At 41.4% G+C, this 16235-nt stretch overlaps 1 protein-coding gene across 2 annotated transcripts in view; it reads left to right on the top strand.

Moving 5' to 3' along the window:
* gbe1b (glucan (1,4-alpha-), branching enzyme 1b) overlaps positions 1 to 16235 on the top strand; it is an 88622-nt gene that overhangs the window by 14321 nt on the left and 58066 nt on the right. Inside the window, exons 1-5 of one of the 2 annotated variants that reach the window (XM_080772800.1) lie at positions 2678 to 2765; positions 9799 to 9951; positions 11853 to 11978; positions 12567 to 12702; positions 14818 to 14908. In XM_080772800.1, the coding sequence (XP_080628926.1) occupies positions 9823 to 9951; positions 11853 to 11978; positions 12567 to 12702; positions 14818 to 14908 (482 nt within the window). In that variant the 5' untranslated portion in view covers positions 2678 to 2765; positions 9799 to 9822. Of the gene's footprint in view, positions 1 to 2649; positions 2766 to 9798; positions 9952 to 11852; positions 11979 to 12566; positions 12703 to 14817; positions 14909 to 16235 lie in introns of those variants that run through there. The other variant, XM_080772799.1, reaches the window with a different exon arrangement.

Genomic DNA, 16235 nt, shown 5'->3' with positions numbered 1-16235 from the left:
ATTTATTAATTTAATATAGCCTACAACAATATATTTGTGAACGAAAACCTGAACCTGCATGTGAACCATTAATTAAATAACAAATAGGCGCACACAGCCACACACACGCTGCTGTTTTGCAACATCTCCTCCTCTCCTGACCTGTCTGTCTCTCTCTATCACTGTGGTCCGTTCATGACACCGTGACCATGCACGTTTATGACAATCTATTTAGATTACCTCGCTATAGTCGCTGCAGTGGCTGGGGCTGTCTGTCAATATGTGCAGCCTAAACCAGCCTCATGCACTGGCACTGTGGGCTGGCAGCCTGGCTGGCTTAGCCTACCTATCTCCGATGCGGTCAGACGGTCCCCTGTACTTGCGCTGGCACGGCACATTTGGCATTCGAGCGACACGTCAGGTTTATCCTTAAAACGGCGAGATGTAACTCGAGAAAGACATGGCTGTAGATTGCACTATAGCCTACCCGTTGGTTGGTAGACTTGACTATAGCTGCAGCACTGCAAATGCCTCTCGATCCATGTCATGGAAGTAACTTCCAGGGGGGGGGGCACCGGCATGCGCTCATGCAAAACACTGTTTAAATGGCTTAAGCATCAAGCGCAATTTTAATTGTAAAGTTGGAAATCCCCTACTAATTTAATTTCATATGACACAAAGACACATCTTGTAGGTCTATTCCTTTTTTCTTTTCTTTTTCTATGTTTACATGTAGCCATATACATACAGTTTTATATTAACATTTTAGGAGTGAATACATATATGTTTAGATGCCTGTGACAGCCTCTCAGCTGGTCAAACAATGCTGCTCCGCTGTTCTACGACAGAAAAACTGGTGAGGACAAAGCGTACGACAGCTCCCGACCAGACGTGACTTTTTGTCCTACTCAAGTTCAATTTCAAGCCGGAAATGGTAAATGCCGAAAATGTCGGTAATTCCGGCGTGCCCCCATATTTTGCCGTACGCACGGTTGATAAATGAGGGCCAAGGTGTATACGGTTAGACACAAAGGTGGTAGCACTGGTAGGTCGACAAAGTAGCAGCTGTAACATGACATTAGTGGTGCAAAAGACTGTCAGCATGTTGTAACTGAGATAAAGTGCAAACGAGTGTGAACGAATTGTCAGGTTACCACATAACTAACCACTAACTCTAGAAAACCCCTTTTGAGTTGGTACACATTTGACATTTTGACTATTTAGAGTCTAAATAGTCTAAATTTGAGACCTTCGTGTGTGTGTGTGTGTGTGTGTGTGTGCATTTGCATAGTCTGATTGGTGGTTGTCCAGAACCGCCGATCCAATGGTGCTGATCAGTCCAGCTGTTGAGAGATTATCCCCAGACAGACAGACACTCTTCTAGACAGTTCACCTCTGAGGAACAATGTCATAAAAACTACAACAGCAATACACTCAGATTAATATTGTGTACTAAACCTAAGGTCTGTCAATTTGTTTATTGTCACTATTCAGTTGTCTGCGCTGCGGGTACTACTGCTATTCCTCCTTTAGACGCTTCTCCATTTATTTTCCTTTTTTAATTATCTTCCCGACCTGGGGCAGGGGCTCAATTCCAACATTCAATTCTGCAAGAGATTACATTTTGACACGGCTCAGTCATATTATTTGATTTCAATTTCATAGCAAATGTAGAAACAGCCCAGCAGCCCTAGTCATGAATATGGTGCAGGTTGGATGCATAATACACCCCCCCCCCCCCCCCCCCTTTAAGCAAGGCAAGATAAATAAATTGTGAAAAATAAGACCTAGTCTGTCTGTGAAAACGGGTAGGTGCTGAGCCTGGTCACTTCTGGTGTAACGCTGGTGATTCATTTTGCATCCTGCATTTTTTCATTTTTTTCATGAATACTAAACAGAAATGGTTTGCTGTATAATAACACAATGTATTAAAGTGACATGCAAAGATGGTCTGTTTGTAATAATGTTTGTTGCTGTGTCCTAATATACCCCTGTCAATCAATGTGGCATCATAAAATATACTCCTTTGTATTTGTGGTATCGTATGAAATAAAATATTCAATGAGCAGTGAAGTAACGTACAGTACTGTATTTCACATTGATGATTAATCTACACACTGTGGTGAGCTGTACAGATGAGGATAAAGAATATGTACCCTAAGTGAGTTTAGACACTTACTCTACACATATTTTTGAGAAAATATTTTACAAAAAACAATAATGTCCCATAACAGGCACAACAATATTGGTCTCATCAGAGTCAATCACAGAATGAGCACAGGCCTTGTTGGGTTTGAACCTGGCTCATGATGTTACCATCCCTCTGCCCACCCCTTTTCCTCACCGTAGTACATGATGTTATATTTTCCTTTCTTTCTTCTATGTAAGAGCAATGAAGTCAAATTCCTCATATATTATATGAACATACCTGGGTGGACAATTAATAAATGGTTTCTGTTAAAGTCTCTCCTGATGAAGGTCTAATCGGCCGAAACGTCAACCCAATAAAGAGCAACATTTTGGCAAGTGTCTGACAGTGTGCAGGACCTTTTCTTTGTTTTTCAAAGATACCCTTTTTAAAGTCTGACAATAAAGCAGAATTCTTCTGATTGTTTGTTTGCAGTATTAACTTGGTATCCATCTTCAACCCATTTTGCTTTTCACTTGTAGATGGCTGGGACAAATTCTCTCACCGTTACGACAAGAAAGAATTTGGGAAGTGGGAGCTCACTCTGCCACCCAAGCCTGATGGGTCTCCAGCTGTGGATCACAACAGCAAACTCAAGGTACAGGATGGTAGTTTGGTGTCTATTTTTATGTCGTCAGTTGGTGTCACCTCAGTCTGGCTGCATGGGGCCTTGTTGTTGTAATGTGTGATGGAGATTAGCTCTCATGCGTGGTGTCCTTTATTATGATCCAAGTGGAGCCCCACCGTGTAGCCGTCAACAATATGTCACACTCACAGCGCACCAGAGGGAGATTACTGTATGTACAAGATGTGACACAGCAGTGCACTCCTGAGAAACCTGCTTCTGTAAATTACGTCCCTTTGGTTACATTAAAATGTAACTCCCTCTCTGACCGGTTTCTCTCAGGATGTGTTGTTCTTTCACACAACACAGCCCACTGTGTGTGCAGATGATTGTGTTTTAGCTCTAGTAAATAATTCATCAGGGTTAAATGCAAAGAAGCAACCTCCCATAATGCGTCTCCCAGAGTCTCGGGCCCAAACTGCATGGATGAGAAATGAGCCTGAATGTGATGCCATGAAGGTGAAAGAAAGAATGACACAATATCAATCTCCTTGGAATCAGGTCATCATTGGCACACACCTTTGTCATTGACAGCCATCCGCAATCCCATTGTCAGCGGAGGTCAGTCTAAGGACGATAAGAAGCAGATGGAAATGTTGGCACATGGCCTCTAGTTGGGCACCCCTGTAGCCTATGAATGGCTGTCTTGCTGCGGGCTCCATTTTAAAATTAGTTCCACAGCACTCCCTCGTGAAAGCAAAAGCCTAGCTACGATCGCTCTCATATTGAGCTTGCCCTTGCATGCTTTGTGTTCAGTGCATTGAATTCACCCTTTGTCAGCCTTCTGATTGGTCCCTGATTGGCTAACCAGCAGGCTCTTGTTCCGCCCTGGTTCGGCCTTGTTTATGTTGAATTTGCTAAAACATATTTTTTGGAAAAAACTAAAGACCCAGTCACCATTCTGTGCACTCAGTATTGAGTGCACAGAATATAAATATGAAGCAACTGAAAAACATTTTATTTCAATGGAGGACTTTTATCCAACCACGAAACAGCAACCAATGTTGCGAAGAGGGGCACAACCACGGGCGGGACTTGACAAAGGGTGAATTGTCTATGTCCATGGCAGGTTCAGTGTTTAAATTTGCATTACATACGTTTTGCTAAAGTAATCACAAAATCACAAAATCACATCTTAACATTGCATGTGATGTTTATTTATTGTAGTATTAGCTTTCAGTTCAGCTCAGACGTCTGTTCATTTTGCCAGAAGGACGACCACTCTGTCAGACCCTACAGCAGTCCAATTATCCAGCTATCTTTTCCTAATCTTATATAAAGTATAAAGTACAGGTCTCTAACCCCCAGGTGGCTTGGCGGTAATGAAAAAGTCTCAGAGGGGGGTCTTGCCAGTGGCTCACAAGCAGGTGGTGTTGGGACAGTCAGTACCTCACAACAGAATTAGTTGTGTTCAAATGCCCATTTCTGCAGGGGACAGAACCAGGCGCACTCATACTGTGGGCTACCAAATTGATTCTCTCTGCGGCTTTCAAGCACCCTTGCTGCCTTTCTCCTTTCTTCTCTGAACGACGGCAGGAAAGTAACTTGGCAATTAGAACTCCAAACCACACCGAATAGATTCTCGTTTTTGCCTTCAACTGAGTAGAAGACATTATAGATAAAAGTGGCTATAGAACATTATTTTGTTAGATTCTTCTTTATGTGTGTAGTTTTAGATGTGTTAGATTTTAACAGTGAGCCCAGTGTCTCTGAAGTCATGGACGCTTGATTATGGATCCTGCCGCAAAAGAACAAGGATTTGCGCTAGAGGCAGACCCACAGCCGTCTTGAGTGACAGGCTGTCAGGCAGGCAGGCACCGCTGTTAAGAACACAACAGAATAGCGTTGTTACTTTGTATTTTATCTATCTATCTATCTATCTATCTATCTATCTATCTATCTATCTATCTATCTATCTATCTATCTATCTATCTGCTAATTGTAGTGAGCAAGGAAGGTGTTGGTGTGAGTAATGAGTGTGGTTGATGCACATATGTATGGTGTAAATGCAGACGGGTGTTTGTATTAATTTTGGATCCCAAAATAAATGTGATACAAATGGATCCTTTCAAGACATTAAAAGGCAGTCTCGTTTAGAAGATCATAGAAAGAAGATAGCATGTGTTGTGTAATGACATGGTTTATTGTCATATTGTACGCAGAGTGTTTGTAGCAATATGTAAAGAAATGTAAGGAAGGCTGAATAGTAGTAAATTATATTGATAATATGACAGTATGTAGTGTGAACATTAACAGTGAAGTGCAATTGTATGTTGCATCAGGGGAACAGTGCAAAGCATAGGCAATGGCAAAGATGTTGAATATGAAGGTCATTAATTGCATGCATGCAGGTAGTAGCATTAAATGTGATTGTTAATCCGTCCCTGGTATGGGGACATGTTTTACTCTTGATTATAGTTGTCTGATGTCTAAAATATAAATATTTTAAAAATGTAGTGAAGTTGGCTAGAGGAATAGGATGTTTGTAAAAAGTGGTGGGCAGGGAATATGTGGTTAATTACGTATACAGAGCTGAATGGAGGCCATGGGGAGCAGAAGGTGTGTCATTGTGTGGAAATGGGCCTGTGCAGGACACTGAACCCCTAACAGCTCCCCGGGTGCATGCTGCTCCTAATAGTGAGGTTTCACTGTAGCTGTGTGTGTGTGTGTGTGTGGGGGGAATATAAGCATAGACCCGATTGCTTGTTTCTGTCTCAGCTGTAAATTCTGGCAACCCGTGTCGTGGCAAAGATGGCCTACCTGATTGCGTGACAGATGGATTGATTCTAAAAACCCTTGGCTTCCCCAAAAACTCAGCTTCCCATCATGCACCTGTGCACAGTGTGAAGCTCCACAGCACCACTGTGCAACGGCGTCAACTCCGCGGGTGCGCAGGAGCCGAAGCACCCGCTGGCAAAGTAATAAGCCAATAATAATAAGTTGCGGGGCGGGTGGGCACCTTAAAATATATAGGCTACTCTAAGGTGGGCACCCACTGTCGTTATAGGAACCTTCTGCCCCTGCCACTGTGTCACCCAGTGGTACCCTAAACTGACGTGGTTACCCTAAACATACATACATACTACATACATACAGTACATACATACATACCAGCTTCCATAACCATCAAACACATAATTCATCCAACAGAAATTAACTTCATGGACACCGCCATATTTTTTCATACAATAGATCATACACATAAACGACTACTGACAAAAATATATTTTAAGGACACAGACACACACGCACTACTCCATAAACACAGTTACCACCCAAAGCACACTTTTGCAGGAATCATCAAATCACAAATCATTCGGTTTTTCAGGATTTCATCCAATAGGGAACACTTTAATCAGGCCACACACACACTCTTTACAGTCCTCCGAAGGAGAGGTTACAGCAAAAGATCTTTGCGTACTATCAGGAGCAATGCCCTGGCCTCTCTCTCCCCCACCCAGCCACTCTCCACAAACACTCTGCCTCCTACCCCTAACCCTCTCACCCCCATTTCTAACCCTAACCTCAATCCTAGCTTTCTTCCCCAGCCACCTCAGAGCATGCACCCGGATCAGAGGCCTCTCTCTAACATTACCCTCTCCTCTATGTCTTCCCTCCTCCAACTCTTCTTCTCCCACCATCCAGGCCATCGGCTCCTCTACCATTACAACACTACTCCCATTCATAACTACATTTTCACATACACTCCAACCACCACAAATTGAAACAGAATTTCACTACTACACAACAATCCTACCCCCCATTACAAACACATCAAGTAATTTCGGCACTTAGAAGGAATAGGAACCTGGGAGACCTCCTTGTGCATTCCAAATGTTCCTTTACCTCCCAAGCCCCCACAGCCACATACACTCCATTTCAAACCCCGCAAATTCATCAACAACCCCCATAGTCACACTTCCTCCCCCATCACGGACCCCCTGTCTCTGACCACCCCCAATATAGTCTACATCATCACCTGCACACAATGTCATAAACACTACATAGGAGAAACCGGACACACACTAGAAACACGCCTCAAACAAAAATAAATAATTGCGAATGCAATGAGCACTTACTATGAGACCTAGCAGATCATGTCTGTCTGTCTGTGTGTCTGTCTGTCTGTCTGTCTGTCTGTGTGTGTCCCCCCCCTTTGTGCCCATATATGGAGCTACGTCCAAATATGGAGTGTGTTGCATCAATACGTCACCATGACTCAGCCATGACTCAGCCATAACCATAATATGGGGACTCCTTATATTATAAGGAGTCCCCAAAGCAGCTATACGTCCAAAACCCAAATATGTACGAGCTGCGTTCGCTTCCTGCGTTTGCGCGTCTTACTGGCATATTTTTTGCCCAACGTTAAACACGTTAAAAAGGCGTTAAAGACGTTGTTGGCAGTCTGGGAGATCAAAAAAAAGAAGTTAAATAAGTCCTTGGCGATGGATAATGCAAGGCTGACGTCACGGTAGCCCTACTGGCCTACCGGTGCCATTTTGATTGTGATGGCCTACATATTAGATCTGCATTGAGTGTATACTATAAAGTTGGTGTTTGAGTGTTTAGTACACAGTGCTAGAGCTCTTTCAGTTCGCCAAAATGGGATTTATTAAGCCTACTTGAGTAGGCTACTTGTTGTGTGAAATACAACAAGTAGGCTTCTCACCATAAACGAGGTCAGAATAAAGGGGATAAAATAGATAATGGACTAACATAACGTTTCACCGCATTCCTCTCACTGCCGCCGCCTCCTCCGAGTGTGACTTCTCTCTCTCTCTCTCTCTCTCTCTCTCTCTCTCTCTCTCTCTCTCTCTCATATATCTCACACGTTATACATTACGGGCTGATTCATACAGCAGTACTACGACATGTTTCCTACCTGCTGCTGCTCCATCTGTCTGTCAGTGTCAAACAGAAACAACCACACGTCATTTAATTATTTAATATCGCCAGCCGACGTGGACCCCATGCGGACATAATTATCCTTATGGAAGGGCGAGAGGGGAAAACACCACAAGAGTGACTATTCATCAGGCAAACTTTGTTGCTAGCCACCTATGGCAGTGGTTCCCAAAGTGAGGTCCGGGGACCCCCAGGCGTACTTCCATTCCAGGGGGGACCCAGCTAAATGATAATTTGGAACCATGTGGACCCTTATCGGTCTGTAACTCAGAGAGTGTACAAATGGAACCAAATGGACCTAGTTCCATTTGTACGTTCTCAGAGTAAAATTAGCATTGATTTTACAATATAAATTGGGGGTCCCAGAGATAAAAAATTCTATTATTCTGCATACAGCATAACATACTGAGGTTATGCTCTCGCTGTAGCGACTAGTTTTATATAATATATATTAATGTGTGCTCCTTTTTTATGTACAGTAACATGTAAATGTGCCTTGTTTTAAAGACAAATGTTTTTGAATCTTGCTCATAACATTATTTGCTTAATACTTTTGATGTGAAACAGTCTCCTTCTCTGTTAGCTCAAAATGAGCTAACAGGCTCTCTTTGTAGCCCACAAACAAACATGAAGACTTCACTAAGTTGACTTATACGCAGAAATACAGAGAATAAATCGGGGACAGGTTGAATTGAATTGTGGTTCCTCTAGATACCACAGATGCACTGTTGTTGTTCTGATATATATACGTATGCCTGTCCGTTGGCCAGGTATAGTGACTTATCAGTTATCGCATTCACAATGGCGCACCCTCCCCCAAAGGTGCGAGGTTTGCATGCCCTAGCCCCTAACAGACTGGCATGATGTAATTAGCACAGCTGTGTGAGGTAGCCGGGGTGTTGGAAAGACTCGGCGGACGGCTCTGGGCTCTCCCACAGCGTCCCGCTGGCGATATTTGTTTTCATAGGCGACCATTTCAAAACTCTGTTTGTGATTGGTTGTCAGTGGGATAGGGAGCGCTGTGCTGTGTTCATTTGGACCGCACACAAGTGGTTTTGCCTACTAGTACTAACCCTGTCTCTAACTCTAACCTAAACATAACCGCAAGCAGGGGAGCAACGTACCCCTCACGAACCTTAATCCAAAAACGATTAACGTACCCCTCACCAACCTTAATCCAAAAACTATTAACGTACCCCTCACCAACCTTAATCCAAAAACGATTAACGTACCCCTCACCAACCTTAATCCAAAAACGATTAACGTACCCCTCACCAACCTTAATCCAAAAACGATTAACGTACCCCTCACCAACCTTAATCCAAAAACTATTAACGTACCCCTCACCAACCTTAATCCAAAAACTATTAAAGTCGGCGCGAACACGCAACCCATGGATTGCAAGTCGGCGTAGTAGTTCACTAGGCTAACGAGGCAGCTATCAGGATGGGGTTTTAGTTTGTATTAGAAGGTGAAGTTCCGCCTGTGCGGGTGGCGCTTTCCTTGGCTTTCCTCGGCTAACTACGCAGGCAGGGTAAAACGAGCACACCCTTGGAAATTGGCGCCTATGAATACAATATTAGCATCCTGCTGTGTGGCACGTCGCATGCGTTGTGAAGTTGTGGTGGTGGGAAAGTGAAATATATTCCACGAATCTGCTCTCTGTCCCTGTCTGTGTCGCGGCGCTAAGCGCATGCATATTTTGTGGGGGTGACAGTGAATTTGGTGACCTGCAGAAATGTGCTGCGGATCGAAGTGTGTGTGTGTGTGTGTGTGTGTGTGTGTGTGTGTGTGTTGATGATGTGTTGATGGACAAGGAAGGTGGCTGCATGGCGCCAGATTAGAGCGGTTTTATATTGTTTGTACAGTATGTGGAGAGATTAGTAGCGGGATGATGGGGCACAAACCTTGCCGGAGTACTTAGCAAGTGTCGTGTGAAATGTGGTGGCACGTAAGTGTGCGTGTGTTTGTGAGGAAGGTTTTGGCTGTGGCCGTCATTTGTGTGGCTTGGGATACTAAGGTATCTTTTTCTTCTTTTTTTTAATGTTTTTTTTTGTGGCTTTCGCCTTTATTTTATATTTATTATTTTTTTATGGAGGGACAGACAGTAGGCTGACAGGAAATGGGGAGAGAGATGGGGGGAAGACATGCAGTAAAGGCCGTCGGGATCGGGAGTCGAACCCGCGGCACACTGCCAGACTGGATTGCCAGCCAAGGTGCCTGGACCACTGAGCCATGGCCCAGGCCTAAGGTATCTTTAAATACTATAGGGTATTCTAACAATTGGAATATGTAGAAATTGCACTTCCCACACATAACGGCACCCCACAAACTGATGTTAAGCCTGTATTCTAACAATTGGAATATATAGAAATTGCACCTCCCACACACAACGGCACCCCACAAACTGACGTTAATAGGAAAAAGATTACCATAAATCAGACTTGCCAGTGTATAGTAAAGTATTAAATGGTTTCTTCCATCTTGTGATCAATGGATCTTTGGCCACTGCCCCATCATCTTTCAAAGACTCTCTGAGCCACTATATTAGCGTAAAAGCTGTGAGCAGTTTGCTGCAAGAGAGATGCTTCTGATGCTGTAATGGCATTGAAAAATCACACTTGTCTGAAGTGAGGGGCGCTCTTATCATCATACATCATCATATATCGGCCAATCAAATCATCACATTCCGTGCTACAAACACACCAACACACAAAGCTGTACAAAAATGTTTGGTTGAACTGTCTGCGGTCCAAAAGAATGTGGATGGAGCATATATATATAAACAAAATGAATACACAAGATGTGAATACAAATAAATCTTCATATAATCCTATCGTATAATTAAATTTGGCTTAACAGCTGTAACGGCTACGCCCAAATATGTAGTGTGTTGTCATGATCATGAATCTGCAAACAAATCAGTCGGCTCCTTTTATGGGCACAAAAGGGGCATGCCCATGAGCATATACTGATGACATCAGTGATCTCCATATATGGATATGAAAGGGACTGACAGATGCATGGGCATATCAGTCAGGTCGACTTTCTTTCTGGCAGTAATTTGCTTTGTTGAGATCAGATGCAAATTTTGGTGTGTAACACCTTTTGTAGGAGGAAGGTAGGATAAATCATGCTTAACCCATTTTAGACTGAGGTCGATAAAAAAAAGGCTTCTAAATCCTAACATTTTTCTGAAAAACCCATGTTTCTATGTCAGTGGTGCTCAACCTTTTTCATGTCGAGGAACCCCAGAATTATCTCTATTGGGCCACGGACCCCCATCTCAAAATATGTAGTTCCAGGGACCCCCCAGAAGCCAATATTTTAGTTAAAAATGTTCGCTCTGAAATATAATATTCAATGATTTGCGCCACATTTTAACAATTAAAACAAAATAGCAGACCTACAAGCTCGTAGCGCGCCACTCGGTGGCGCGCTATGAGCTTGTAGATCTGCTATTTTTCAATAGCTAAATTATAACATAATGTTTAAAACACCAAAAGGGGTTCCTGCCCAAAATGGATTAAAACTTAAACCTTTTGCGTTATGAGCTATTGTCAGAAAGTTGAATTTGGTCTGAACTGGAAAGAGAGATGAGGACATGCAACACAGGCCCCCAGCTGGGTGTGATTATGTGGCGGTGACACACTGTCAAGCATTTACTGATTCATGACCATCTGTCTATAATGCTTGAATACTGTTTGGTTTTGCTAAGTACTCTCCTATACGCTTTATGGCATCATTTCCAATTCCATTATACAGTGTTTCTGTTTTTAACTTTATTATATTTTACTAGCCGTTACCAGTAGTGAAATACTTGCCGGGGGTACTGCGCCTTGGGTGCGTTTTCGCGTTTTTAATTCACTAATAAATTCATTATTAATTTATAATTTGTTAAATTGGAAAAAGGGCTTCGTTAAGACCTCCATATTATTATGGTCAATTGGTGATTGGTGCAGGCAGTGAGGAGCTACGGCAGTCACAGTGACAGACAGACAAACATTCAGACATTCAGACATTGTCCGAATTTTAGTATGATTTATATTTGACTCAGAACACACCTTTTACTTTCCCCTTATATGGTTATTTTCTGTACCTTAATTTTGAGTGCACTCCCTAAAACAATCCAACATTTTTCTCTTGTCCCAGGTGGTAGTACACACTTCAACAGGCGAACGGCTGTACAGAATGTCCCCCTGGGCAAAATATGTGACCAGACCGGAGAAGTCGGTCATCTATGATTGGGTACACTGGGACCCTGTTCAGCCGTATGTAGTAAGTTTCTCATCATATTTAAATTTCTCAATATGTTATGCCCAGTATGGATTACTTGGAATATATATGATGAAACAAGTCAAAGATAATTCACATTCTGAACTTGGCTTTCATATCCACATTCTACCCTCATTGCATTTGATGGAGACATCCAAACCTTGAAATCTCCTTCTCAGACCTAATCAAATCTTGACTATTCTTAATAAGGGTGCTTGATTGTGATGTTTATTTATATCCTTGCACAAGTCTGCAAAAAAGAAGAGAGTAATAATGACTACACTGTTTTACTATTTATTTGAGAAGTATACCCTTCTGTCAGCTGAATATTCACTTTGTTTTTAAGAAACTCAATTATGCACTTCAGACTTGCCTGGTTGGTAGTTGTCATTGGATTGTCACTGTAAATACATCTGAGTGGTTCTAATTATCAGTGGATGCTGGGATTCATAGATCATAGGGGTCACATACAAATATATACTGTAGACCTCTGGAATAGTGATGTATGATTACTGAATTAATGTAATTTCAGCACTTACAAAAATGTGGCCTCAGATGCCATGATTTATCTGTTTTGGTTGTCATCATCAGCACATCCACCCCAGGCCAAAGAAGCCCAAGAGTTTGAGAATTTATGAGTCGCATGTGGGCATTGCTTCACCGGAAGGGAAGGTTGCATCATATACCAACTTTACAACCAATGTATTGCCTCGAATAAAAGACCTGGGTAAGATACCTACAAACAGAGAATTGCCTAAAGTCGAAATACTTCCTTTTCCTTTATACTTACCAACCCTTTGTTATGGAGCATGATATTTACTGTGATTTTTTTTTGCTGTGTCTGCAAAATGGCAGTGCATGATCGTGCAGTGAATATTTTCATAGAAGGGAAACATTTCTGTCAGTGGATCCTTTTGTAAGTTGTATTGCAACTAAGTGCTTTAGTACAAAGAGCAAGTTGAAGCATTGCAACTATCAATTCTGATCCTATGATATCGTTTGAAAAACAGTAGTCAGGACAGGGCTGCAGCACACATTTTCTGCCTGCCAGTGTCCAGTGTCATCTCTTTCACGGTATGTTGTTTTGAGTGCCACCAGTCTTTTAAGAGGTATTTTCAGTGGCAGACCTGTCACATTTACTTAGTGCAACGCCTCATCGACAAGGCAACATCCTTTGTACTAGTCTATGACCTGCAGTGGTCATTACTACTGGACAGGTTTTGTCAGGGCAGCTCTATGGCATAAGTCACACCCAGCTCTGAGAGCCTTGACTGCAAACCTGCCAGTTTGTCTTTGTTTCTTTGATTTGGACAAAGACAAATGATAGCTTCAATGCTCCTGCAACACGCGTGTTGTGTCCTACTGTGTATCCTATGTCATAACAACTGCAATAGGATGCGCATATATTGAACACTATTTTGTCAGTATGTTTGAAATTATATTCTCAGACTCAAGGTCCATATCGCATACAAAATGACACAATGCACAATAAATAAGACAAAACAACAACTAAAACTGAAAAACATAATGAAAATATGCTTAGTCTGTAGGGGCTGATTAGACTTCACAGGGTTGATTAAAATACAATGGCACAGTTGTCAGACTCTTCTAATCGACACAAGATTTTTTTCTTAAAAGGACTTGACAGTTAGGCACCCCCAAGTTCACAAACAGCTGGTTGGCACTGTGCCATCTTGGTACCCTCACCAGCAACCGGAATGCATCATTGTATGCAACCTTTAGTTTTTCAAGAGTATTATTTTGCATTTTAGTACAAGCTGCTTCTTTGACAGTAGTATAAGGCACTAAGGCAGTGATATGTCTGGCACAGAAACCAAGGAGTAATCAGATAATGTTTCCTTGGTTGTGCCATCATTTTTAAATGGGTAAAGAAACTGCCAGTTTAAAATGCTGTCAGGAAAATCTACCTGCAGTTGAAATGAAACTGCACAATAGGATTCTCCAAGAGACTAAATTTCCCCATTTCCAGTGATGGCTGCTTTTGCCTGCTGTTTCCGATTGCAGAGACATGAGTGCATATTAAAGAGAGATATCCTCTCACCCATCTGTTTTGTCACAGTTCCGTTGGATGCCTTATTTCACTATAGTCTGAAAAGAAGCAGAGATATAAATAAATAAATAAATCTGCTTCACATGTCTGGGCTTTCCCCCCTGAGACTTCATTGTAAGTTTAAAAGCCTGATGTTCTCTTATTTGTGGAACTTGTACTATACAGTACCTGTTTTGATGTTTCACACATGACCTCATGACTTGGATAGCGTGTGTTTGACCATAGATGTTTGTCTTGGGGATTCAACAGTACAACTGGCATAGGTTTAAATTATAATTTTAAATCATTCTAATGTTTGGAGCAGAATTAAGGTCAGATAAATTGTCAGCCACAGAAAAGTTGACATTTACTTTGAAATATTTCACTATATTCTATGAATCTACTGCACATGATTTGTCCTGCAACATGAGGTGGAAATCACCTACATATAGCTGTCTGAAACCTTTTTGTGTGTTTCTGAAACCCTAAATGGGGAAAAAACAACCTAACTGCATAAGAGAATTGATACATTTAAGACAGGAGAAGGTACACTGTTGGGTGGGGAAATATACTTGAATTATATTAACAGGAATTCATGTTACATGTCAAACTGCCACCACATAACTGCATATTGTATTTATCTGAATTAAAATAATTTATCCTGTTGTAGTAGGCAAGCTATAAAAATATTCCTTTCTTGAAGTATCTACTTTATTTTTATAATAACTTTTATTTCAGAAACTTTGGAGGTTTACAGATCAATATATGTTTACACTCCCTCTTTATATTCAGGTTACAACTGTATCCAATTGATGGCTATCATGGAACATGCCTACTATGCTTGCTTTGGATATCAGGTTACAAGTTTCTTTGCTGCTTCCAGGTAAATCCATGATTATTTGTGAACATCATTTGCATTTGTTTACAAATTATTGATGTTCCACTTGATGTTCCTCGGCCACCCTGGAACTAACTTCTACCTTTCACTGTAAGTCGCACTAGATAAAAACATCTGCTAAATGCCTAATTGGAAATTCACCCCACGACCTCCCAGATAGTGTTTGGTATTCTCCCTTGGCAAAGTTTTAGGAACATCTGGGAAAAGTTTATGCTCATCTGGGTTGAATGAATAACTCTAAAATATTACATGATCATGGAAATAGTTATCTGGATGGTGATTGGAAATGAAGTTGAGGTATTCTGACAGCAGCCATAATCTCCCTCTAGGCACATTTGCAGTTAATCCAGGGAGGAGGAGCAGATAAAACTGGACTAGTCAGGAAATCTATCTACAGTATATCCCTTATTCCAAAGGCTCCAAGCAAGGCTCCTTCCCTTGCTTGGAGGGGCACATAAGCCCAAACTGTAATGTATACACAGTGTAATTTCACCCATGATTGATCTCTCATAGTCATTTGAAACCTGAGCAGTTGGATACTGGGAAGCAGGATAATACTTCTGCTGTGTATTCTGTTTGCAAGGAAACTGATATTATGATAGCCTGAAGGACAGATGAGACATCATAGGACAATATAAGAAATGTACATGGAGGTGTGTGTGTGTGCGTGCACATACCCATGCGTACATATAATGGTGTTTAATATAGTCTGTGGTTTGCAGGGTGTGGCATAGATGAAAAATATCCTCTACACGTATGACCATTCCAATGGTATTACATTAATGTAATAAATGTAGGTGGTACTTTTGATGAATTGAAGCTCAGTTAATAACCTCAGAAGGCTTTGGGTACTTAATATACCAACAAACGGTGTCATTGTTGTTTTAAGCACCTTTCATATGCAATGAAATAGATTGATATGTGTGCATGCGTACACTGTGTGTGTACTGTAATGTAGTTTATGTGTGTGTATTTTTACACATCTTTGCAGTGGTGGACAAAGTACTCACATGTCACTCTTAAGTAAAAGTATCAATACTGTAATGTAGAAATACTCTGTTACAAGTAAAAGTCTGCATCAAAATGTAATTATAGTACCAAAAGTAGCCAAAATGTAGGGCTGAAGTGGTAAATGTATGTTTTGTAATAATAATATTAAGTACCGGTAACTAGTAACTACAGTTTTCAAATAAATGTATTGGGAGTAAAAGTATAATATTTGGATCTGAGATGTAGTGCAGTAGAAGTAATGATATTGGAAATTGGAAATATTCAAGCAAAGTACAAATGCCTCAAAGTACTTAAGTAAATG

Source organism: Protomyctophum bolini, assembly GCF_963924005.1.
Source record: "Protomyctophum bolini genome assembly, chromosome: 9".
In the NCBI taxonomy this organism is placed as follows: domain Eukaryota; kingdom Metazoa; phylum Chordata; class Actinopteri; order Myctophiformes; family Myctophidae; genus Protomyctophum; species Protomyctophum bolini.
Note: the sequence above shows the minus strand (reverse complement) of the source record. Positions and strands in the feature narration are given on the sequence as shown.